This window comes from Marmota marmota, unplaced genomic scaffold (genome assembly GCF_001458135.2).
Source record: "Marmota marmota marmota unplaced genomic scaffold, marMar, whole genome shotgun sequence".
NCBI classification, from domain to species: domain Eukaryota; kingdom Metazoa; phylum Chordata; class Mammalia; order Rodentia; family Sciuridae; genus Marmota; species Marmota marmota.
The window spans coordinates 4,723,392-4,750,199 of record NW_025999977.1 but is presented as its reverse complement, the minus strand read 5'-3'; the positions used below and the strand labels follow the sequence as shown (position 1 = coordinate 4,750,199).

At 34.2% G+C, this 26,808-nt stretch overlaps 1 protein-coding gene across 2 annotated transcripts in view; it reads left to right on the top strand.

Annotated features, from left to right (window-relative positions):
* Aplf (aprataxin and PNKP like factor) overlaps nt 1-26,808 on the top strand; it is a 109,769-nt gene that overhangs the window by 23,541 nt on the left and 59,420 nt on the right. For both annotated transcript variants that reach the window (XM_048804193.1, XM_015479578.2), the window contains 3 exons: nt 6,792-6,964; nt 10,341-10,488; nt 10,806-10,938. In XM_048804193.1, the coding sequence (XP_048660150.1) occupies nt 6,792-6,964; nt 10,341-10,488; nt 10,806-10,938 (454 nt within the window). The remainder of the gene's footprint in view (nt 1-6,791; nt 6,965-10,340; nt 10,489-10,805; nt 10,939-26,808) is intronic.

Below are 26,808 nucleotides of genomic sequence, written 5' to 3'. Positions count from 1 at the left end.
AGGTCCCATAATAACCATCTCATTATTAATGGCTCTTAAATCTTGCAATAATCTCCATTTACCAGATTTCTTTTTGATGACAAAAATGGGAGTATTATGGGGAGATTCGGAAGGTTGTATATGTCCCTCCGCTAATTGTTGTTTGACCAGGTCATGGGCTGTTTGTGTCTTTTCTTTAGTCAGGGGCCACTGAGGAACCCATACTGGCCTTTCTGATTTCCAAGTAATATTTATTGTCTCAGTGACCCCTCCTAAAAACCCAATCCATGTCTATCTGTTTTTTGATCTATTTGTATTGGTGCAACCATACCTTGTCCTTGTTCTCCTAATCCTTTTTCTTTCTTAAAACCTTGTCTAACCATAATAGTGGGTGCATTTGAATTGATGTTATTTGTTAATGTTAGACCTAATTGATCTAGAACATCTCGTCCCCATAAATTTATAGGAAGATTATCCAATACATATGGCTGTATAGTTCCTTCACATCCTTCAGGATCCTTCCAATCTAATACCATCGCACTTCTATGGGGATTAGTTGCCACTCCTAGGCCTCGAAGCGTTTGAGTGGCTTGTTGTAAAGGCCAATGTTTTGGCCATTCTTGAGAGATAATGCTAAGTTCTGCACCTGTATCCAGTAGCCCATTAAATTCATGTTCTTGAATATTTAGTTTTAGCATTGGGCAAGAATCTAAATTTAAAGAAAGCATAGCCCAATCTACACCTGTGGAGCCTAATCCCCTGGAACCTCTTTCTATAGTACGACTGGAAAATTTATCATGTAGGCTGGGTATTATTAATAACTGTGCTATTCTATCTCCTGGTGAAATTACTGATATACCCCTTGGAGAACTGGCTATAATTTTTATTTCACCTTCATAATCGGGATCAATTACCCCAGGACTTATGATAAGTCCTTTTAGTGTAGAAGAACTGCGACCCAATAATAAGCCTACTGTTCCTTGGGGAAGAGGCCCTTTTACCCCTGTGGGAATGATTTGAACTCCCATCTCTGGAGTTAGTACTGCTCTGGCGGAGGCGTAGATGTCCAATCCTGTGCTCCCTCTGGTTTGTCTAGCGAAAATGTTTGAATAGAGCTGAATTTACCCTATCTTAACCTGAGTACATAATTTTAAAAAAGTTATATCTCATTCTGCATTGTCTTAGTATTTCAGAAAAAGCATTAATAGTTGTAGTCAGTATCCCTTGATAGCTCCATTAATTATCATCAATTATTCATCCCTTGATTCCTGTTCAGCTATCTTATCTTAGATGAAACTTTCTGGATAATAAGCTCCTTTATTATAGGAATTCTGACTAATCTTTGGATTCCTAATATTTAGCATAATACCTATTTAGCATAATACCTACCACATAGTAGTACTTGATTAATATTATTTAATGCATAATAAGTGCTGTAGTAAGAACTATGTATGACATTTCTGGGAGTTGGGGACATTATGGATTTTTTAAAAGTGTGTTGTTTTCCAATCCCCAATTTCTAACATCCTTGTAATGAACTGTCCTGCTTAACATAAAGTTGTTTGTTGTTAATAAAGCCCACTAAGGGAAGGAATATAGGAATTTCTTAATTTATATTTTGCCTTTTCTGATAGAATTTATTATTAGTTTAGATTTACTTTTTTCAAAATAGCAATTATGGCTAATAATACAGCTGCTTCTCAAGTGAAAGATCCATATCTTAACGCTGACTTTCTACATGGTTTATATTCACTCTTCTATAATTCATGTTAATGAAAGGAAGATTTTATACTGAGTACTTTTTTGGATAAGTATTATGTCTTTAAAAAGTTATTATGGAACATTTATAACATAAAAGTATAAACATTTATAACATAAAAGTATAAAGAATAGTGATGCCAACTTACCAAACATTGGAAGACATAAAAAAATATTCATTTTTAAGGAAATGTACACGTTTAGTACTAGAATTTGAGTGCTGTTTTAGAAAAAAATATTAAATTTCGAGGTTTTTTTTTTCAAGAATTTTGTATTCACTTTATTTTACTTGAAGGAAATTTGCATTTAGCTTTGGCAATGTTCTTATAGATCCTTTGTTGTATGTAATGCTTAATATAATATTAATTTGGTTTCAGTAAAATATCACCTTGAAATAGATTGTTTATTTTTATAGCTAACCTTGCAAAGTGCAATATAGAGAAATTTACAGGAAGTCTAAAACTGACTAATTGTTAATAGAAGTTTTAAGATCTTACAAATAATGAAAACAAGATTAACAAGCCACTAATCCTTTATTCATTTTATCTGTGTTATATCTTATATGTGTTATATCTTATTTATTCTCTGTTCCCTAATCAGTCATAAATACTTTGACCATCTAAGGCATATTATATATGCAACTGTAATAAAATGTTGAAGGAAGTTTTAGTTAAAACTTTGTAGGGGCAGGGGCTGTGGCTCAGCGGTAGCGCACTTGCCTGGCATCTGTGAGGCACTGGGTTTAATTTTCAGCACCTCATATAAATAAATAAATAAAAATAAGGCTCTATCAACAATTAAAAAAAACTTTGTAAATTCATAATAGCTAAACTGTGGGACCAACCTAGATGTCCTTCAGTAGATGAACATGGCATATATACACGATGGAATATTACTCAATAAAAGAGAATAAAATCACGGCATTTGTAAGTAAATGGATGGCATTGGAGAAGATAATGCTAAGTGGAGTTAGCCAATCCCAAAAAACCAAATGCCGAACGTTTTCTCTGATATAAGGTGACTGACTTATAGTGGGGTATGGAGGGGGAGCATGGGTGGAATAGATGAACTCTAAATAGGGCAGTGAGGTGGGAGGGCAAGGAAGGGGACAGGCAGTTAGCAAGGATGATGGAATGTGATGGACATCATTATCCAAAGTACATGTATGAAGACACGAGACCATACTTTAAATACAACCAGAGATATGAAAAATTGTGCTCTATATGTGTAACAAGAATTGTGATGCATTCCACTATCATTTATTTAAAAAAAGAAAAAAGAAAAAACATTGTATAACTGCATATAGCAAATATTTTTTATTATGATGATACATTCTATATGTTGTATGAATGTATGTTTAAATGATAAAATGCATTTTTACTTTCCTTTAATTTGAATATCCAAATCCTCTACCAAATAAGAAATAGTTTTGACAATGCTGTTGCATGCAATAAAGGCAATTACTAGTTCAAACTTTTAAATTGGATGAATTTCTCCTTTTTTTTTTTCCCCTGTGGTATTTCTCCTTTAAAATTTTTTTTGGCTTTCCAGCAGTTCTTGGAAATAGTGCATGAGATGATGTTAGCTCATGAGGAGATGATATTAGCTTTTTTATGTCATTTAAATTTAATCTGCTGTCTAATATCAGTAGGGAGAAAATGCATTATAAAGGCAAACTGATGGTGTTCTCCGTAAATTACTGTATTACCAGTGGTTGGTTATATTTTCAGGGTGAATTCATAGCTGTCAGTGTTTTATTTAATTTTAATAAAATCTTACTCATTTTGATTCTTGAATAGCTTAGGCAGTAGTTTTATAACTGTATATAAATTACATTTTTTTTTGGCCTTTTGATGTTGATCCTCAGAACATATGCCTTTAGGTGATTGTGTTTTTTCTTTCACAAAATTCCTGAGTCATGATTGTTTTTCTCCCTAGTTCTGAATATACTGTAAAATATTTGTAAAATTCTATACTAGCTTTTCCTTAATTCATATTATTAAAATTTAAGGGAAAAAAAGCACTGAAAATAATAAAGCCTCTTTTTTGAGCAGTCTTTCTTTAATATTTAATGATAACTCCAAGATAAAGCTATGGAAAATTGATTTATATTTTAGTTCCATTTCGACAGGGTTAATGTATCCTTTGTAGCACTTCGTAAGTCATAGCATAATCTATTTAAATTTGCATTTAAAATTTCTCAGATATGCTAAAATGCATGCACCAACAATATGTCTCTCATATAGATAACTTGTATATTTTATTCACAGTGGGCTTGGGTTTGCTAATATTTTGTCTGCCCTTGTCTGCTTTTAGGATCAAAGTTAAATTCTTCTTATTGAAGGAATTGGGGATCCATTCATCTCTTTGGGCTTCAGAAAGAATTTGAAAATTCAGTGAAATCTTTAAATCTACTTGGTTCTGGTTTTGGGAGGGGTTGGAAAGCTTTTTTTTTTTCCCCTTTGGTATTTATTTTTAGTTATAGTTGGACCCAATACTTTTATATTATTATTTATTTTTATGTGGTTCTCAGGATCGAACCTGGGGCCTCATATGTGCTAGGTGAGTGCTCTACCACTGATTCCCAGCCCCAGCCCAAGATTTTTATTTAATTTTGGTGGTGTTGGTGGTCAAACCCATGAACTCACCCATGCTAGGTAAGTTCTTCATCTCTGATCTGTATCCACAACCCTAATTTTTGTGTTTTTAAAATATTATAGATCCAATTCAATCTACTTTTCCTTTCATAGTGAAATACTTTAAAATAACTCAGGCATACTCATAAATGTACTTTTATTATTTTTAGTCAGTTTAAGATTCAACTTCAGCCTTACTAATTTATTGGCATAAAGTGTTTACAGTATTATTTTAAGTTTTGTCTTATATGTATTTATGTCGTTGTTTTTATTCCAGGCTTTTTTTGTGTGTGTATGTGTTTGTCTTTTTCCTGTTTGGTTATTAATATTGTTAAATATTTGCCTACTTTATAACTTTTTAAAAACTGCCTTTTGGACTTCATGTTTGATGCCATTTTTGTTGGATTATAAATAGTTTGACAGATTTTTTTTTTATCTGACTCTCAGTGAGTATTATAGATTTAGGTTTAAGTTAAAGGATCAGACATTATACTTTCTTGGAATATCATTTTTCCTCTTAATTCTGGGATCTCTAGTTTAAGAGAAAGGAAATGATGATCATAGAACATTGGTTCATTTTCTTCATGGGATTTACTAACTGCCTAATGGTTAATTACCTATATTTTAAAAATAAAATGCTTTTAGCTGAGGAATATATTCAAACTTAATATTTCTTTGTCTTCAGGTTTGTGATAACTTTGTAAAGAAATATAGTTTCCTTTCTTAAGTGTTTTGCCTTTTCTACTCCTACAACTTTATGCCTTTGTATTTAATATCCTATTCTTTGTATGCATAGGGCTTTGTTAATATTTAATGTTATTAGAGATTCATCTGAATTTTTATAATAGTTATGACTAAGATTATGGTTGTTTACTGTATAATAAGAAAGAAGCTCACTTAAAGAAGACGCAGGTTTCAAACAGAAGCTATGTACATTCCTGCTCAGATTCCTGCTTCTTTCATGAACCTAGAGTTGCTAACCCTGCTGACCATGGTACACTAAAGGAAAGGGAGCTTCACTTAATAGGGTGAGGAGTATACAGGGAATAATTCTCAAGTCCAGCAGTGTGTATAAGCTCAGAAACTGCTAATGTGTCCTGTGCTTGTTACACCCCAAAACTCTATCTGCCATGAGGCAGAGGACCACTTCAACAGAAATTAGGCATGAGTATTAACATAGTGAAAGGTTCTTAAATATTAAGTTTAAATTATATCTTGATTTTTAACAAATCAGCCACTTCTGACTCTTTAGGAATACAGTGTTGCATGAAATACAGTGCATCTTATGCAGTCTTGTGTACATTTTTGTAAAAATGACTCTTATAATAAGAGTGACTCAATAAAATAATGGCCTCCCAAATTGGTATTGCCTCTGTTTTAATTTTTTACCTCTATCTTTTATCTCCAAGTTTTATTTTACTGTTTTAAACACAGATTTAAAGGGTAAAAATGTTTCTAATAGCAGATATACATAGGAATGGCATGTGACCAAATTCTCATAAAACAGTTGTCAGAATTAGGTAGATTATATTCATCTAACTTCAGTTATATGTGTATTTTTGTTGTTCTTCAGCATATGTCCAATCCTAGGGTGGTAATTACTTTTCTCTACTGGAGATTGTTGATGTCTCCAGAAAAAGTCTCATTTAAATTGATGAAGTTACTCTGTATAAAAATCTGTCAAAATCAAAGATCTGTATTACTTTAGATTGCTTTGTCCAACACTAAAACTTATTTATTTTAAAAACCCAATGAAATTGTTGACAGGAAGCTATCTGACCTATGGAAATGGCCCATTTAAACTTGACTGTAGTTGAGATTTTAAAAGTGCCTTTCAACATATTTTTTGTTGTTGTTGAGTCAGGTCTCATTTTTGTTAACATGGAGATAATCAGTGGCAAAAATAATTTAAAATAGTAGATTATGTAATGGTTTTAACTAAGATATATTTACTACTTGTGACTTAAATATGGATGATAATCTTTATAATTACAGTTTATTCAAACAAAATAAGATTCCTTTTCAAGGGAACTAGAAAGAAAACTGTGTTGCTTGCTTGAGAGATTTGATAAAAATTTCCCTTTGCATAGTTTCTCATTTCTAAATTGAATTAAGATGTTCATGTTTCTTGTCCCAATGTCCAATTGTCTCTGCTAAGAAAAACAGAAGATGTTTTTAATCAGTTAATTCATAACTTTCCTTTTTTATTTGATTTGTGGAGTAGTGGGAGGTAGTCTTTTTCTTACTTATGTAAAAGTAATTATCATGGAACTTATGAGAGCCAAGTTTATTAAACTTTTAAGTATAAATTGATATGAAGTTGTTTTGATACCAAAATTCTCGGTCACTTCATATTTAGTTGTATTTCTATTGTAGTTTCAAGTTACAAAATCTCTGTATTCTTTTTTTCTTTGATAGATACACACAAATCCATGTTTTTATCAGTCTTCTGAGAAAAGCCAACCCTTACCAATGAAGACAAATCTATGGCGCTGGTTGAATCCTGGAGATAGTTTTTCTTTGTTAGTTGACAAGTACATTTTTCGTGTTTTTGCTACACAATCGGAAACAGACATGGAATGCACATTGCGGTAAGACTGCATGGTGAAATGAGAGTTAGTAATAATAGTTGTAATTCTCAGTTATTGCAGAAGCCATTCTGTGCTCTGATTTAGAGCTATAGTAGCTACATAATTTTGTGTGTGTATGTGTGTGTGTGTGTGTGTGTGTGTATGCATGTGCATTTCTAGAAAATATTTGACTTTAGAAACTGAGGAACTCATTATGCCTCAATAATGATTAATCCCATATGTGGTATCTTTCACCTTTATAATCAGAATGTATTTTCCATTCAGTAGTAACCAGGATAGTTAATTTGAAATTGACTATATTTTCCTCGTTTTTTTAGCTTTCTAAAGTTTATTAAGGTATTAACCTTTTAGACATAGTTGTATCTGTTTTTATAAAAATAACAGAAAATACAGAATAGGGAAATGAGGTATTAGAATAAACATACTGATAATCTGGTATAAAGTTAAAATTCAAACACTAGTGTTTTTGAGCCAGTCATTGGAAGATTATTTGATTTTATTTTAGCTTCTATAAGCTAAACTTTATAAGCTAAACTTAGACCTGTAGAAGTAAATGAACAAAATTATACAGAGTATATTCTTTAATTGCAATCTTAACTCAGAAATCAATAACAATAAGATATATAAAAATCTTCACATATTTTAAAATTTGCTTATTTCTAAATAATTCCTGATCAAAGAAATAAGTCACAAAGGAAATCGTAAAACATTTTGAACAGTGATAACTGGAAACAGTATAAAAACTTGTGAGATGCAGTTTAGTTCTTAGACAAGAAAGATATAAAACTTATACTTTAAAAAGATAGAAGGAGCAAATTAATCCCAAAGTAAGTAGGAAAAAAAAAGTGAACTATACAAGATTGAAAGTCAATATAATAGAAAATAGACAAAAAGAAGACCACCAAAATCATAAGTGAGTTATTTAAAAAATTAATAAAATTGGTGAACTCTTAGTAGGGCTTATTAAGTGGGAAAACCCAAATTATCCATATCAGGAATAGAAGAGTATCATTATTAATACTGCAGACCTTAAAAGAAAAGCAAAGAAATATTCAAAACTATGTCAATAAACTTGGCCATTTAAATGAATTGATATATTTCTTGAAAAATAAAACTTACCAAAATGGATACAGGAAGGAAAAAAATTCTGATAAATCCTAGACCATTAAAAAAATTAAATTGTTAATTTAAGGATTTCCCACAAGGAATATCACTAGCAAATCCTGTTAAACTTACAAGGCAGAAACAATGACAATATTACATCTTTTTTTTTTTTCCCCCAAAATAGATTACACACTTCCTAACTTGCTTTTTGGAGCTTCCCTAATTCTCATACCAAAATCAAACAAGACTTTACAAAGAAATAAAGCAAGAACTAAAGACCAACATTTCTCATAACAAAATATTTACAAACCAAATCCAGAAATAAGTAAAAAGAATGATACACTATGACCTAAATACAAGAGCTAACACTATATAAGTCCTAGGAAAAACATAGATATAAATCTTTGCAGCCTTGGCGTCTTAGATATAATACCAAAAAGCACAAGCTTGTAAGGAAAAAGTAGATAATTGGACTTCATCATATTTAAAAACTTCTGTTTCTAAGGACACCATCAAGAAAGTAAAAAGGCACCAAACGAATGAGAGGAAATAACTGTAAATCATGTCTCACAATTTATTTATACTCAGAATAGCTAATTTTTTTATAATTCAACAACACAAAGACAACCCAATATAAAAATGCATATCTGATTTGAACAATATTTTTAAATAAGAACATGAAAAGATGTTCAATATCATGAGTTATAGGGTAATTCAATTAAAACCACAGTGAGATACTACTTCATATCTACTAGGAAGGCCTTACTCAAAAAGATATTAACAAATGTTAAGAATGTGGAAAAACTAGGAACTCATATATTGTGATGGGATTGCAAAATGGTACATCTTCCTTGGAACATATTTTTGATAGTTCCTCAGCATTTTAAACACAGAATAACCTGTTCTAGGTTTGTAACTAAAAGAATTGAAAACAAGTCTATTCAAAGACTTTACATGGATGTTCATAGCAACATTATGCATAATAATCAAAAAGTGGGTAAAAACCCATATGTCTATCAGCTGTTGAATTGATTTCAAATGCAGAATATTCATAGAGTAGAATATTGTTTCTGCCATTGAATATGATTCCTGTCCAGGTACAGTGGTGCATGCCTGTAATCCCAGCAACTCGGGAGGCTGAGCAGGATCACAAGTTCAAAGCCAGCCTCAGCAAATTAGTGAGGCCCTGTCTCAAAATAAAAAATTAAAAAAAAAAAAAGGGCTGTGGATGTGATGTGACTCAGTGTTAAGTTCCCCTGGATTCAGTCATCCCTGGTACCAAAAAAAAAGCAAGTCTGCTTTTAAAGATTATTCTTTGCGTAAGAAATACTAAAACAAACAAAACAAGCCAATTATTAATTGGATTCTTCTCAGCTAGACACATTTATAAAATCTTCCATCTTCATTTTTTTGGAGTTCACATTTATTGGTGCATAGTTTACATGCAGAATCGACTCTTTTAAAATGTACGATTCAGTGCACTTTGGCAAATATATATAGTCATGTTAAGTACCACTGCAAAAAGATAACACTCTTGTTCTCCCAAAAGGTCCATTTTGCTTCTTGTTAGTCCCTTCATTCTACCTCCAGTCCCTGTCAACTGCTGATATGATTTCTGTACATGTAGCTTTATTTTATGATATCCTTTAAATTGAAGCATACAATATGCTTTTTAAATAATAACTCAACAACTGTGGATGATCCTAATACACTTTGCAGAGAATATGAATTAAGTAGTTCAGTGAGTATGTTCCCCATGTGACTGTGGGTACTCCTGTGTAAGGACATTTAGCTTCTAGTTGTACTATAAGTTTGAGGAGATTTCACAGGTGGTGATACTGGCCAGAATTCTGGTAGCAGTTGTGTAAACCCAAATTCAAGATTTTATTAATTATTTTTCTAGGAACCTATCTAGCTTAGATGATGGTCTTAAAGTTTACATTATCTCTGTAGATACAGGGTGGTGATCTTAACTTTTATCTGGGAAAATACAAAGAATAAATAAATAGCTCTTAAGCCTGGAGAGAGATGATTGGCACACATTTCATAAATCACTATGGTTTTAAGGCCCATGATTTGGAAAGAATGATTTATTTCATGGCAATATGGATGGCAGAAGATAAAGAACATATTCTATGTATTTTATTCTATTATATTATAATCTTTTTTTTTTAATTTTTGCTAAATTTGAGAAAAGGAGCACAACAATGACATGGTCTCTGGCAGAAGTGTTTTAAATGATTAATAAACAAATTTCTATTTTATTTTATAGAAATAGCCAAATGCTTGAGGAAGATAATATATTGAATGAAGCACCAAAATCTCCTGTGACTAGTTTGCCTGATAAGACAACTGGCACCTCACAGCTAGAAAGAAGCACAGAACTAGCCAAGACCCAGACTACTACCACTAATAGTGTGGTAAGAAATTTCAAATAGCATCACTCATAATATGTTCTTTAAGTTATTTTGAGGAGACAAAAGACAACTAAAATTAGGCTTATTCTAACAGTCTTGCTAGCATTGATTTGTTTTGCTGTTATATTAAGCTTTAGAGAATGTCACACTATAATGACATTTCTACTGATAGATATGATGAATTTCTGGAAGAAATTTAATGCAATCCACAGTTGTAGATGAATATTTTTATGGTAGTGTTTTTGCAAAGTAAATAATTTTACAAACTCTTAATGATGCGTGATTGTCTTTAGGGGTTAATGGAATAGGTGTCTTTTTAGTCTTTCCTAGGTGAATGTAGAGACTTCAGTAAGCAACAGTCAAACCCTGCCCAGAGGAAAAGAGTTCTTCCAGCTTGGATGTTAGCAGAGAATTTAAGTGATCAAAACCTTTCAGCATCTGTCATCAGTGGAGGTAGGTTTTTGTTTCTGCTAATGCTGACTTTAAGGAAAATATCAAACAGATTTAGAAAGTTTTTCTGAAAAAATAGAGTAGTGGTTGTGTCAGTATAGCTTAACCTAAGAATTTTTTAGGTGTACATAGACTCTAATTTAAAACACAAGATATTATCTTATGCCATGTATCAAATATTATCCTAATGATTATTTATATTTCATCTAACAAGCAGTATTATGTGCCAGATTTAGGATATTAATATAGATTTTCAAATTAACTTATTGGTTTCACATCTAAGATAAAATGTGAGTACAATAAAAAGCATTTAAAATTAGTGTCATTAATTTTTTTTTTTTTTGTACCAGAGATTGAACCCAGGGGTGATTAACCACTGATCCACATTCCCAGCCTGTTTTTTATTTTTTATTTTGAGACAGGGTCTTGCTAAGTTGTTCAGGGCTTTGTTAAGAGACTGGCTTTGAATTTGCGATCCTCTGCCTCAGCCTCCCAAGTTTCTGAGATTACATTAATTGAATTTTTAAAAAGCCAAATGCACAATGTCTTTGACAGGAGATTTTAAAAAGGTGTGACCTCTCTTGTAGTATAGCTCATTGTCATGATAGGTATCACAATAATGTATGTTTTCTGCTGAGTATTCCCATTGCTCCAGTTCTGTCTGTTTACCAGGAAATGCTGTAAAGTCATTCTTCTTCATGGCTGAGTAATACTCCATCATGTGAATATACCACATTTTCTTTATCCATTCATCTGTTGAAGGACACCTACGTTGACTCCATAACTTGGCTGTTGTGAATTGAGCTGCTATAAACATTGATGTGGCTGCATTGATGTGGCTGAAGTATGCTGATTTTAAATCTTTTGGATTTATACTGAAGGGTGAGATAGCCAAGTCATATGGTGGTTCCATTCAAGTTTTCTGAAAACCTGACTCAGTACAAAATGAAAACATGGGGCCTATTCAACTGTTTTGGGGTTGGCGTGTACCTTAATAGTAGACTACATAGCCAAGTTTGATCTCCAGACCACAAAAAGAAAAAAAAGGATTTATTTCCTTTTTATTGTTGCATAATAATTAAACATAGTAGTGGGATTTGTGGTTACATAGTTATACACGCACATAATAGAACGGTATAGTTTGGTTAATGTCATTTCTCAGTACTTCTCATTTCTCTCCACTTCTCCATGATTCCTTTTCTCTGCCATATGGGCTCTCTTCTATTTTCATAAGATTCCTGCCCTACCTCAATATATGTGCGCCTTTCTCATATGTTTTTCACATATGAGAAAAAACATTTGACCCTTGACTTTTTGAGTTTGGCTTATTTCACTTAGCATGATTTACTCCAGTTCCATTCATTTCCCATAAATGACATACTTTCATTCTTCTTTTTAGCTGAATAAAATTCTATTGTGCTTCATGAGACCCTAAGTTACTTAGAGAGTTCCTGTCTTTAAATAAAAAATTTTAAAAAGGCTGGGGATCATCCTCAGTATCTCAGTGGTTAAATGCCCCTAGATTTAATCCCTGGTATAAAAAAAATTCTATTGTGCATATATATTCTTTATCTATTCATCTGGTGATAGCTATTGTGCTGCTGTAAATATGGGTATGTATGGATCACTATAGTATATTGACTTTAGGATAAGTACCAAGCAGTAGTATAGCTGGGTCACATGATGGTTCCATTCCTAGTCTTTGAAGAACATCCATACTGTTTCCAAGTGTTTGTACTGATTTACAATCATCTTTTATAATGTCTTGACCATATTTCTAATAACTACATTAAAGTGTGTGTCTTTGTGCAACTCTTTGGTTATCTCAGGTTAATTTTCTATTGACTGCTTTTTAAATATTATATGGATCATATTTTTTTTGTATATTCTGTAGCTAGTGATTTTCTGTTGGATATTGGTGATATGAATAATAGATTATCAAGGCTCTTGATTTCATTATGTTTTCCTAAGGAAGTAGTTCTAATAGGCAGTTAACCTGGCTGGAGTCAGATCTTAGTCTCTTGTTTCCCCTGATGTGGACAGCAACTATAGTCTCTCTACTTAGTTCTTTTGGTTTCCAACTGTGACTTTTTCCCTGGATTCCTGGGGTTTCTTCCATGAACATTTATAGTCAGCAAAGGATTTGGGTCATTTTTATTTGTAGAATTTTGTTCTTGCTGTTGCCTCCACTGCTGCTGCCTCCTCCTCCTCCTCCCCCTCCCCCTTCCTCTTCTTTCTCCTTCCATCTACTCCTTTCCCTCCTCCTTTGCCCTAGGGATTGAACCCATGGTACTGAGTTGTCCTTGTTATTTTATTTTGAAACAGGGTCACTGCCGCATTCTGGCTGGGCACAAAATCACGAGCCACTCAAACAGGAACAAATTTTATTTTTGAAACTCCCGCCAATGCCCTGTAAGCTCCCGGGAAATATGCTGACCCACGGCGTTCTCCCAGACCGGCAACAGGAAATCCCTCCTCCGGAATTTCCTCCTACCGCACTTCCCCAACCAATAGGAACTCTCCAGGAGTCCAGTAGCAGGCCAAGGTGGACAGCAGGGGTCTAATATCCATATGAATGCAGATCTTAACATAATCATATCATCTCAATGGCTTGCTGGCGGTCACCTTTCTACCAAAAATGCCATGCATCATACTACTTGGCTATGGCTCTTAGCAGGTCACATCCAGTCCTTGTTAATTTATTTCGAGGCAGTGTCTTGCTGTGTTGCTGAGACTGGCCTTGAACTTGCAATCCTCCTGCCTCAGCCTGCTGGGATTTTGGAGATGCACTATGCCCCTTTTGGGCTCCCTTTCTTCTGGGATTTTATTCCTCACTTTCTGTCTTTTCTACTAACCTCAAACCAGACTGAAGCTTTCTACATTACTTGTGAATTGGGAAATACCTTCAGGAAAACAGAAATTCAAAAGTTGTAGTTAATTTTTCAAAGTTAGATTCTTCTCTGCCTGTCTTTTTGTTTACTATCCAATGCCTTCATATAGTTGTTCCTTTTAATATTTTTGTCCTGAATTTATAATCTTTTATTTGATTTGATTAGTTCAATTAAGATATTCTGTCAATTTTATTTTGAACATTATCTTTTATAAATTATAGTAGAAATTAGTACCTTTTTAAAGAGGGAATATTACTGTCCTCAATGATTCTCATATTCAGTAGTCATGGAATTCTTTGAAAATTTTTGATCAAATGTACAATGTACAGAATATACCTTCTTCAATGCTAGTTGGATTAGAGTAGGATCATAAGAGTAGGTTATACATTGTATGTTGAAGGGGATGTGGTTTAATCTGAAGAATTCTCAAAACTAAATCAAAGAGTTTCCTGATAAAGAGTTTTATTTTAGTATAATGGTTATTATCCCCTCCATAGTCATTTCATGTGGAAAATATTTTTATCAGTAACATTACTTATTAAACATGATCCTCACTTTGTAGAAAGGAAAATGAGGGCTGGTAGTGGGAAGGAGCGGGTACTTTCCCTCAGTAGAACAATTTCTCTCCAATAGAAAGAGTAAGTTTTCTTGACCAAAAGTTATATCAACGCAAACTACCTTCCTAAGTACAAATCTTTTTATTTAAGAGTTGTTTATACTATAGTTGCTTTTATGTTATCACTTTTAGATTGCTTATAATAGTTCAAAATATGTTTTGCTTCAAATAACCAGCTATTATATTAACTTTCATTTGACAGATACACCATATAAAATGTGAATTGCCTTTTTGGGCACTTCACCTTGAAAATACAAATGACAGTTATCTGACATTGATCAGGACTGGAATATTACATGGCACTCAATGCACCAAAATGCTAAAGCTTCAAAATAAGATCTGAAAGTTTTTGGATTCAAGCCTATCTTCATATAAACTTAAATTTTGGTAAAAGTACATACAAGAGCAAAGTTAGGTTCCTTAATACCTTTAATGGAGTTAAGAAGTATACAAATTTAGAAGAGGAAAAATTAAGAAGTATAAACAGTTGTGTACTTGAATTCTGATAATTAAAAATTAATATAATTAGACATTTCTATTGCATAGCTTTTAAAATTGTTTTATTCACCTAAGTAACTAATGACCTGCATCAATAAACCATTGCTAGATATTTAAAAAATCATCTTCCAGGACACCTTTTAGGCTCATTAATATGTGTGCAACTTCTGTCTTTTGTACCTGTAGTACTGTACCATGGACATTGACATTTACTTAGATTGTCTAAAACCAACTTGATATTTTGAAATCTTTTGAGTACTTAGGATCAGGACAGATAATGTTAACTGATGATTAATGACTTATCCAAGATCAAGTAATAAATGCCAGAGCTGTAACTGAGACCTATCTCTTTCTGACTGTAAAGCCCATGTTCTAAACATGTCACTGTATAGCCACTTACGTTTACTTTCTGAATGTCCTGGTTTGGTTTGTTTGTTTTTTATATGTTCTTACATTTGGTTTGTTTGTTTTTGATATGTTCTTTAACTCTTGGCTGGTATTGATTCTGATAAACACTCATGCTATTCTTAGGTTGTTTTATTTTTACTTTTTTTCATGAATAACTTCAATTTTTTTGAAAAAAAAATTTGGCATAGAAATAATGGTGCATTTTTCATGTGTTAATATAATTAATGTTTGTGGGCAGCCAATCTGAATGATTTTGCATTCTCTTTCCCTGAGCTGGAGAGGCTCTGACTGTCACTACATCTCATAGTGACCTGGACATTGCCCTAGTCCTGGAGATTGAGGACATGTCTTCACACATAGGCGTGTCGCTCCATGGATAGAGCTATGCTCACCTGTTCCTTTGTGATATTATCCCTTTACTCTGTTTGGGTTAGAATGTTCCATGAAAACGCCCTGTGTGTGTTTACTTCTCTTGCTCTGCTTTTGAGTGTGGCCTTCCTAGATATCAGTCAACCTGCTGATAGCAGATATCTCAAAGCTAGACTCACCCCCTGAAACCTGACCTCTTGTTTCATTTGAATGGCTTCTCCTCAGTAAAAGGGTTCAGTACATGCTTGCTTGCTGTCTTTCTTTCTGTGGACCCTTAAGGTCAGAGGAGCCATCACAGGATCCCCAAAGAAAAAGGTATCTCTGTTTCTTCTGTCTCTTGTATGGTTATTTTGCACAGCCCAGTTCTCCTGGAGTGACCTTGAGTGCTTTTATCACTAGGAACACGACAAATGTTGTTGGTAGATTTCTTAATATTATATCATGTCTATGTTTCCAGAGTAAATTCAACCTTGTCATGATGGCTTCTTATTTTTATACTCCGTTAGATTAAATTTGCTAATATCTGGTATAGGACATCTCTATATTTATAAATACATCAGTATTTTTCTTCATGCTATAAATGGCAAATTTTAACATTAGAGTCATGTCAGCTTTGTATAAAATGAATTAAGTTTTTTTTTGTATTTTTGTAGGGGCACTTTGAATACCTTTTCTTTGGAATTCCCCTATATTGCTATCTGGGCTGGATACCTGCTTTTAGTAATTGTTAGTTATGACAGGAATAGAAGTTAGACCACTAGAAAGAATGAAACACTCAGAGACAAATCAAAATAGATACATTTAATATAAAAATTATCTGCTAAAACTGGTGAGGAAGGGATACATTATTCAATAAATGCTTGGGGGAAATAATCTATTTGGGACAAAGTAATATTAGATCCCTACTTATACCATATTCAGAGATAGAGTCTATTGAATTAATAATGTCAACATAAAACTTAAAATTGTTAATGCATTTGATGTAAATATGGGAAATATTTTTAATAGTTCTGAAGACTTCCAGAAGATGATAGGGAACCTAGAACCATAAAGGAAAAATTGACAGATTTATATTTTAAAAATATTTGCATGCAAAAACTTACTCAGAGGCATATAATGGACTGGTAAACAATATACTGGGAGATATTACCTGTCATACTTAGAAAAGATTGAAGATTAAAAAAATTGTCTATAATAAAAAATATTATACTCAATAGAAATTTTGCATATTGTATGTGATGTATTATAGAATAATAAATACTAATTGTTAATAAACATATGACTCTACTATTAGGTAAGTATAAATAGAAACATACAATTGTAATTTCTTATTTATTAACTCATCAAAATCTATTGCTGGCAGAATGGGTATTATTGAACATTGTTCATAAAAGTATAAATTAGTATAGACTTTTAACATCATCTGCCAGTATCTCTTTCAGTTTTTAAATGTACCACACATTTTGACCCAGAAGTTGTAGTTCTAGGAATTTATATTACAAAAAGAACAGCACTTAAACTTTTAGTCCTATATGTGTTTATATATTTGTATTTTTAAATATATTTGCTTAAACTTAGAAAAAAAAGTTGAGAAGACTACTAATTACTAACAGGTTGTTATAACTGATTTCTCTGGAGGGTAAGAGAGTGGATGGAAGTTTTTTTGGTACTGGGGATTGAACCTAGAGTCACATAATCACTGAGCCACAACCCTAACCCCTTTTTTGTTTTTTTTTGAGATGGGTTCTTGTGAAGTTGCTCAGAGTCTTTTTTTAAAATTATTATTAGTTGTTCAAAACATTACAAAGCTCTTGACATATCATATTTCATACATTTGATTCAAGCGGATTATGAACTCCCATTTTTACCCCATATACATATTGCAGATTCACATCGGTTACACATCCACTTTTTTACCTACTGCCATACTAGTGTATGTTGTATTCTGCTGCCTTTCCTATCCTCTACTATCCCCCCTCCACTCCCCTCCCTTCCCTTCCCTTCTTCTCTCCCTACCCCATCTACTGTAATTCATTTCTCTCTCTTGTTTTTTTTCCCCTTTCCCCTCACTTCCTCTTATATGTAATTTTGTATAACAATGAGGGTCTCCTTCCTTTACCATGCAATTTCCCTTCTCTCTCTCTTTCCCTGCCCCCCTCTCGTCCCTGTTTAATGGTGGTCTTCTTCTCATGCTCTTCCTCCCTATTCTGTTCTTAGTTGCTCTCCTTATATCAAAGATGACATTTGGCATTTGTTTTTTAGGGATTGGCTAGCCTCACTTAGCATAATCTGCTCTAATGCCATCCATTTCCCTGCAAATTCCATGATTTTGTCATTTTTTAGTGCAGAGTAATACTCCATTGTGTATAAATGCCACATTTTTTTTTATCCATTCATCTATTGAAGGGCATCTAGGTTGGTTCCACAGTCTAGCTATTGTGAATTGTGCTGCTATGAACATCGTTGTAGCAATATCCCTATAGTACGCTCTTTTAAGGTCTTTAGGGAATAGTCCAAGAAGGGGAATAGCTGGGTCAAATGGTGGTTCCATTTCCAGCTTTCCCAGGAATCTCCATACTGCTTTCCAAATTGGCCGCACCAATTTGCAGCCCCACCAGCAATGTACAAGTGTACCCTTTTCCCCACATCCTCGCCAGCACTTGTTGCTGTTTGACTTCATAATGGCTGCCAATCTTACTGGAGTGAGATGGTATCTTAGGGTGGTTTTGATTTGCATTTCTCTGACTGCTAGAGATGGTGAGCATTTTTTCATGTACTTGTTGATTGATTGTATGTCCTCCTCTGAGAAGTGTCTGTTCAGGTCTTTGGCCCATTTGTTGATTGGGTTATTTGTTTTCTTATTGTTTAATTTTTTGAGTTCTTTGTATACTCTGGATATTAGGGCTCTATCTGAAGTGTGAGGAGTAAAAATTTGTTCCCATGATGTAGGCTCCCTATTTACCTCTTTTATTGTTTCTCTTGCTGAGAGAAAACTTTTCAGTTTAAGTAAGTCCCATTTGTTGATTTTTGTTATCAACTTTTGTGCTATGGGTGTCCTATTAAGGAATTTGGAGCCCGACCCTACAATATGTAGATCGGAGCCAACTTTTTCTTCTATCAGACGCAGAGTCTCTGATTTGATATCTAGCTCCTTGATCCACTTTGAGTTAACTTTTGTGCATGGCGAGAGGAGGGGATTCAGTTTCATTTTGTTGCATATGGATTTCCAGTTTTCCCAGCACCATTTGTTGAAGATGCTATCCTCCCTCCATTGCATGCTTTTAGCTCCTTTATCAAATATAAGATAGTTGTAGCTTTGTGGATTAGTCTCTGTGTCCTCTATTCTGTACCATTGGTCCACCCTCCTGTTTTGGTACCAGTACCATGCTGTTTTTGTTACTATTGCTCTGTAATATAGTTTTAAGTCTGGTATCGCTATACCGCCTGATTCGCACTTCCTGCTTAGAATTGCTTTTGCTATTCTGGGTCTTTTATTTTTCCATATGAATTTCATGATTGCTTTATCCATTTCTACAAGAAATGCCGTTGGGATTTTGATTGGCATTGCATTAAACCTATAGAGAACTTTTGGTAATATCGCCATTTTGATGATGTTAGTTCTGCCTATCCATGAACAGGGTATATTTTTCCATCTTCTAAGATCTTCTTCTACTTCTCTTTTTAGGGTTTTGTAGTTTTCATTATATAAATCTTTCACCTCTTTTGTTAGGTTGATTCCCAAGTATTTTATTTTTTTTGAGGATATTGTGAATGGAGTGTTTTTCCTCATTTCCGTTTCAGAAGTTTTGTCGCTGATATACAGAAATGCCTTTGATTTATGCGTGTTGATTTTATATCCTGCCACTTTGCTGAATTCATTTATTAGTTCTAGTAGTTTTTTTGTAGACCCTTTTGGGTCTTCTAGGTATAGAATCATGTCATCTGCAAATAGTGATAATTTAAGTTCTTCCTTTCCTATTTTTATGCCTTTAATTTCTTTCGTCTGTCTAATTGCTCTGGCCAGTGTTTCGAGAACTATATTGAATAGAAGTGGTGATAGAGGGCATCCCTGTCTTGTTCCAGATTTTAGGGGGAATGCCTTCAATTTTTCTCCATTGAGAATGATGCTAGCCTGAGGCTTAGCATAGATAGCTTTTACAATGTCGAGGTAAGTTCCTGTTATCCCTAGTTTTTCTAATGTTTTGAACATAAAGGGATGCTGTACTTTGTCGAATGCTTTTTCTGCGTCTATTGAGATGATCATATGGTTCTTATTTTTAAGTCTATTGATGTGGTGAATAACATTTATTGATTTCCGTATATTGAACCATCCTTGCATCCCAGGGATGAATCCTACTTGATCATGGTGCACAATTTTTTTGATGTGCCTTTGTATCCGATTCGCCAGAATTTTATTGAGGATTTTTGCATCTAGGTTCATCAGAGATATTGGTCTGTAGTTTTCTTTCTTTGAGGTGTCTTTGTCTGGTTTCGGAATCAGGGTGATGTTGGCCTCATAGAATGAATTTGGCAGAGCTCCTTCTTTTTCTATTTCCTGAAATAACTTGAAAAGTATTGGTATTAATTCTTCCTTAAAGGTTTTGTAAAACTCCGCTGTATACCCATCCGGTCCTGGGCTTTTCTTGGTTGGAAGTCTTTTGATTGCTTCTTCTATTTCATCTATTGTTATTGGTCTGTTTAAGTTGTGAGTATCCTCCTGACTCAGTCTGGGCAAATCATATGACTTAAGGAATTTATCGATGTCTTCACTATCTTCTATTTTATTGGAATATAGGTTTTCAAAATAATTTCTAATTGTCTTCTGTATTTCTGTAGCGTCTGTTGTGATATTGCCTTTTTCATCCCGTATGTTAGTAATTTGAGTTCTCTCTCTTCTTCTCTTCGTTAGCATGGCTAAGGGTCTGTCGATCTTATTTATTTTTTCAAAGAACCAACTTTTAGTTTTGTTAATTTTTTCAATAGTTTCTTTTGTTTCAATTTCGTTGATTTCCGCTCTGATTTTAATTATTTCTTGCCTTCTGCTACATTTGCTGTTGTTTTGCTCTTCCTTTTCTAGGGCTTTGAGATGAAGTGTGAGCTCATTTATTTGTTGGTTTTTCCTTTTTTTGAGGAATGACCTCCAAGCGATGAATTTCCCTCTTAAAACTGCTTTCATTGTGTCCCATAGATTCCGATATGTTGTGTCTGTATTTTCATTTATCTCTAAGAATTTTTTGATTTCCTCCTTTATGTCTTCTGTAACCCATTGATCATTCAGTAACATATTGTTCATTTTCCATGTGATGTAGGATTTTTCCTTCCTTCTTTTATCATTGATTTCCAGTTTCATTCCATTATGATCAGATAAAATGCATGGTATTATCTCCACCCCTGTATATTTACTGAGGGTTGCCCTATGGCATAATATATGGTCTATTTTTGATAAGGATCCATGTGCTACTAAGAAAAAAGTATATCCACTTGATGATGGTTGATATATTCTATATATGTCAGTTAAGTCTAGGTTATTGATTGTGATATTGAGTTCTATAGTTTTTTATTCAACTTTGGTTTGGAGGATCTGTCCAGTGGTGAGAGAGGTGTGTTGAAGTCACCCATAATTATTGTGTTGTGGTCTATTTGATTCTTGAACTTGAGGAGAGTTTGTTTTATGAACGTCGCAGTACCATTATTTGGTGCATAAATATTGATAATTGTTATGTCTTGTTGGTGAATGGTTCCTTTTAACAGTATATAATGTCCTTCCTTATCCCTTTTGATTAACTTAGTTTTGAAGTCGATTTTATTCTATATGAAGATGGCCACCCCTGCTTGCTTACGAGGACTGTGTGTGTGGTATGTTTTTTCCCAACCTTTCACCTTCAGCCTGTGTATGTCTTTTCCAATCAAATGTGTCTCCTGGAGGCAGCATATTGTTGGATTTGTTTTTTTAATCCATGTTACCAGTCTATGACGCTTTATTGGTGAGTTTAAGCCATTTACGTTTAGAGTTTATTGTTGATATATGGTTTGTACTTCCAGCCATGTTTGATTATTTATCTTTTTTTTTTTTAATTTGGTGTTTCTCCCCATGATTAGCTCCTCCCCCCGGCTTTACTGAGGTACTTCCCAGTGTTGGTTTTGGTTATTGTTTTTCATTTCTTCCTCGTGTACTGTTTTGCTCAAGATGCTTTGCAGTGCTGGTTTTCTGGCTGCAGATTCTTTTAACTTTTCTTTATTATGAAAGATTTTTATTTCGTTGTCATACCTGAAGCTTAATTTTGCTGGATATAAAATTCTTGGTTGGCATCCATTGTCTTTCAGTGTTTGAAATACGTTGTCCCAGGATCTTCTCGCTTTCAGCGTCTGTGATGAAAAATCCGTTGTTAACCTTATTGGCTTACTCCTGAATGTAATCTGCCTCCTTTCTCTTGTAGCTTTTAATATTTTCTGTTTGTTCTGTATATTGGATATCTTCATAACAATGTGTCTTGGCATTGGTCTATTGTGATTTTGTATGCTCGGTGTCCTGTATGCATCTACAATTTGTACATCCATTTCCTTTTTTATATCTGGAAAGTTTTCTATAATTATTTCATTCAACAGGTTGTTCATTCCCTTGGTTTGACCCTCTATACATTCCTCTATCCTGATGGCTGTTAAGTTTGGTTTTTTTATGTTATCCCATATCTTGGATGTTTTTCTCGTGATTTTTTTACCAGCCTTTCTGAGTTGGCTAGACTCTTTAAGATGATATATTTTGTCTTCATTATCTGACGTTCTGGCTTCTACTTGCTTCACTCTGTTAGTGATACTCTCATTTGAGTTTTTAATTTGGTTTATAATTTCCTTCATTTCTAGAATTATTGTTTGATTTTTTTTTGTAATCTCTATCTCCTGATAAAGATGCTTATTTGCTTCTTTTATCTGTTTATGTAATTCATTTTCAATGTGTTCTTTCATTGTTTGAATTTGCTGTCTCATATCCTCTTTAAGATTCCATTCCATCTGTCTAAGGTATTCCTTGAGTTCTTTATTTGACCATTTTTCTGATGCCTCTAGGTCCTCCTGAATATTTAGGCTGTCCTGCATTGTTTGTACTCATTTTCTTCCTTGCTTTTTCATGCTGCTCATGTTACTTCTTGTTCTGTTTGACTGCCGAGTTACTGTTTACTCCTATAAATTTATTTGGTTTTGTGTGTCTCTGGGGTCTCTCTTTTGTGATGAGAGGCTATGACTAGAGATGATGAGTTTTGTTGCACTTTAATGCAGATTCATTTGTTTCCTAAACTGTGTATGGATTCTGATGGCATATAGCGGTCTGCGGTTTGGTCTTGGGACTTATATTTAGGTCGAATGATGTGATGGTATTGAGGTTGGTATCTCTTGGCAACCTTGGAAGGTTGCTCTACTGACGAGGGATATTAACAGGAGAATGGTCTGGAGTATTTGGGGGAAGCTAGGGACTTGGTAGCACTATATAACACCTCGGAACATTGACCTATACATATTTAGTAAATTACACATAAACAGCGTCGTGATGCTTGGGAGGAAAGGTATTAGAAGGGAAGGGAAGAAGTCACTAAAGAGAATGAGAGTAAACAGGTAGAATTCAAGGAAAGGGGAATAGGGAAATTGAAAAGAAATGAAAAGACAAAAGAAAAAAATGGAAAATAAAAAAAGAAAAGATTAAAAAAAATCAAAAAAAGTAAAAAATAAAAAAAATTTAAAAAAATAAAAAATAAATAAAAATAAAACAAATTAAAAAAAATGTAAAAAATGCAGTCTTAGAGTTTGATTAACTTCTCTTCCAGTAGGTGGAGCTGTGCCCACCGGGCCAAGCTTCTCCTCTCAATACACAGGAACCAATCACTGTGCAGCAGCTCCTCCTCCCCGACTGGGCGGGTCTCTAATCCTGAGTGCCTAGGGCCTTTTCTTGTGTCTAGTCACTTCCCCACTTTTCCTCCAGCCAGGCCCCGCTCACAGGTGATGCTCACCACAATACTGGCTACACGCCAGGTCTCCTACTCCCGGGAGCCCTATTTTCTTGAACGACTGGGCACACTCTCCCTGCTTGCCATTCCCTCAGACCCTAAGATTGTGGAGCTTGGGGCTGAGAACCCTCAGTGTATTTTGCTTGCCCTTCGGTAGCCACGCCCCCGGTAGCTGGTGCAAGAGACCTCAGTTGTCAGCGCTGGTGGGAGCCGTAGCCGGGGGTCCCGCGCCGCTCCTGATTCCCTCGGTCTGACTATCGTGCTCACGGGAGAGCTGGGAGGGGCCCTTGAGGTTTCCCCGCTGTGTGGAGAGGGAGGGCTAGGGGGTTACACACCTGCCGCCGCTGGTTTCAATGAAGTTATCTCCTCCGCCGCATTCTGCCATGGTGGTATCCCATGCGAATGGTAGCAGTTCGTTCACTTTGCCGGGTGACCGAAGCAACGGGTGGGTCCTGACCGGCTCTCCCAAGCCATTGTCAATTCTGTGGGCACTATCTATGAAGGCTCGGTTAGTATTAGCCTCTGCAGGATCAGGAGGGAAGGACAAGTTGTTTCCGCGGGATCATTTAGCGCTGAGTCACAGCAGTTTGTCTGGTTTGTCTGGGAGATGCAGGCAAATGGGAGCCTGAATTCGGCCGCTCCGGGCTCGGTGTGTGTTCTGAGAGGCGCAGATTATTCGCCCCAGATCCACGTTAGCTCAGCATTGCCTAGTGATCCTGAGCAAATAGCATTTTGCTCAGAGTCTTGCTAAGTTGCTGAGTCTAGTCTCAAACTTCCATCTTCCTGCCTCAGTCTCCTAAGTCACTGGAATTATAGGAGTGCACACTGTGCCCAGCTCAGAAGAGATGTATTTTAATGGCACATATGCATCTAGTTGAGCTATCACTCATATAGCTCATAACTATAATTAGTAACAGTTAAAAATAACTTCATTAATAGTTAATTTCTTTTATATTTCTGTCATTCAAATGGACTTATCCTAGACATAGAGTAGTATTTGCTTTACTAAATTGTTATACAATTGCTATAACCCAATTAAGCTATTTGTTTTATATACTCTTTTTGAAGAACATTTTAACAATATTAAAATAACTCCTTCTCATATAAAAAGAAATTAGCTTTTGTTCTTAAAGAAATATTTATAGTAGAGAATTTAGAATTTTAAATAATTGGCTATTTTAAATAGGTATATTTAATTTTAGAATTTTATGTACATGTGTAACATGTGGAATGTGGTCCACTATCATTTTGATAGAAGGTATGTCTTAATTTACATTTTATAGTTCTCAGTATAGTAAGCAAAACTGCTATACTATTATTAGTTTATTTGGTTTTATGAATGCATAACTGCTGTTGCATATGTTGCACCAAGGTGTATAGTTCTATTAAATCTCATTCCTGATAGTTTCCTAAAATGCTAGGAAATGTTTCCTAATTTAGATTCATGATGAATATTTAAGTCATTTAGGCAAAGTTTAGTATTGACTAGTTTATGCATATGTTTTATTTAATAAATACAGTAATTTCCCCCTTATCTGCAGGAGATTTATTCTGAGACCCCCAGTGGATACCTATAACCATTGATAGTACCAAAATCTATATGCTGTATTTCTTCCTATCCATCTATATCTATGATAAAGTTTAATTTCAAAGTTAGGGATGGTAAGAGATTAGCAATAATAAGTAATAATAAAATAGAACAATTTTGGTAATATACTAAATTATATAATAGTTATGTGAATATGGTCTCTTTTTTCTTCCTCTGAAAATATCTTTTATTATCAGGCAAGTTGATCCATAGTTATAATCCCCACAACTCGGGAGTCTGAAATAGAAAGATTGCATGTTTAAAGCCAGCCTTAGAAATTTTGTGAGACCTTGTCTCAAAGTAAAAATTTAAAAAAGAGATAGGAGTGTCCTCAGTAATTAGAATGCCTCTGGGTTCAATCCATAGTACTTAAAAGAAAAAAAATGTTTTGTACTTTAACCTTTTCTCTTAAAGAACACATTTTATGGCTTATCTTTGGCATATCTGAGTTACCAACATTATTACTCTTGTGCTTTAGGGCCATTATTAAGCAAAATAAGGGTTAATTGAATGTAAGCACTGAGATACCACAACAATTGATCTGATAACCAGGACAGCTATTAAGTGACTAACAATATACAGTGTGGATGTTGCTGAACAAAAGAATGATTTATATTCAGGTGGGAGAGTGCTGGAAGGTACAAGATTTCATTATGCTACTCAGAATGGCATGCAATTTAAAATTTACGAATTGTTTATTTCTGGAAGTTTTCATGGGTGACATAGGTAAGTGAAACAGGAGAGTGAAACTTTGGTTAAAGGGGGACTACTGTACATTATCTTTATAATGGTTCAATTCATATTCCTATTTGATAATATGAACAGCATTCCATTGCCCTTTTTTCCCTGAATTTAAGGAATATTATTTCAGGCCACTTCAATATCCTTCGGAATAATCCTAAGCAAACTATAGGCCATTTTTTTGCGAATAAAGTTTTATTGGAACACAACCATGATCATCCACATATATCTTGTATGTGGCTGTTCTTTTGTTTCAAAGGTAGAGTGAAGTAGTTGTGACATACACTGTATGGCCTACAAAAGTTAAACTGCATTTTCTAGCTTTTTCCAGAATATAGAATAATGATTAAAGATCATATATATCAGAATACCTATATTCTGGATCTCCAGGGAATTTAGGGACAAATTCTGTTCATATTCACAACTCACTTAGTCAAAAATATTTATTGAGCACCAGCTTTGTACTAGGCCATTTGTAGGTACTGGAGACTCAAGGAAGAAATAAATAATTAACAAGGCGCATAAAGTCTTTTCCCTTTTGAAGGTATCATTCTATTATAAAAGAGACAATTACCCATGAAATTTTTTGGAGGGCCGTATTGGAGATTGAACTCAGGGGCAAATCAACCAGTAAGATACATCCCCAGCCCTATTTTGTGTTTTATTTAGAGACAGGGTCTCACTGAGTTGCTTAGTCCTCACTTTTGCTGAGGCTGGCTTTGAACTCATGATCCTTCTGTCTCAGCCTCCCAAGTCTCTGGGATTACA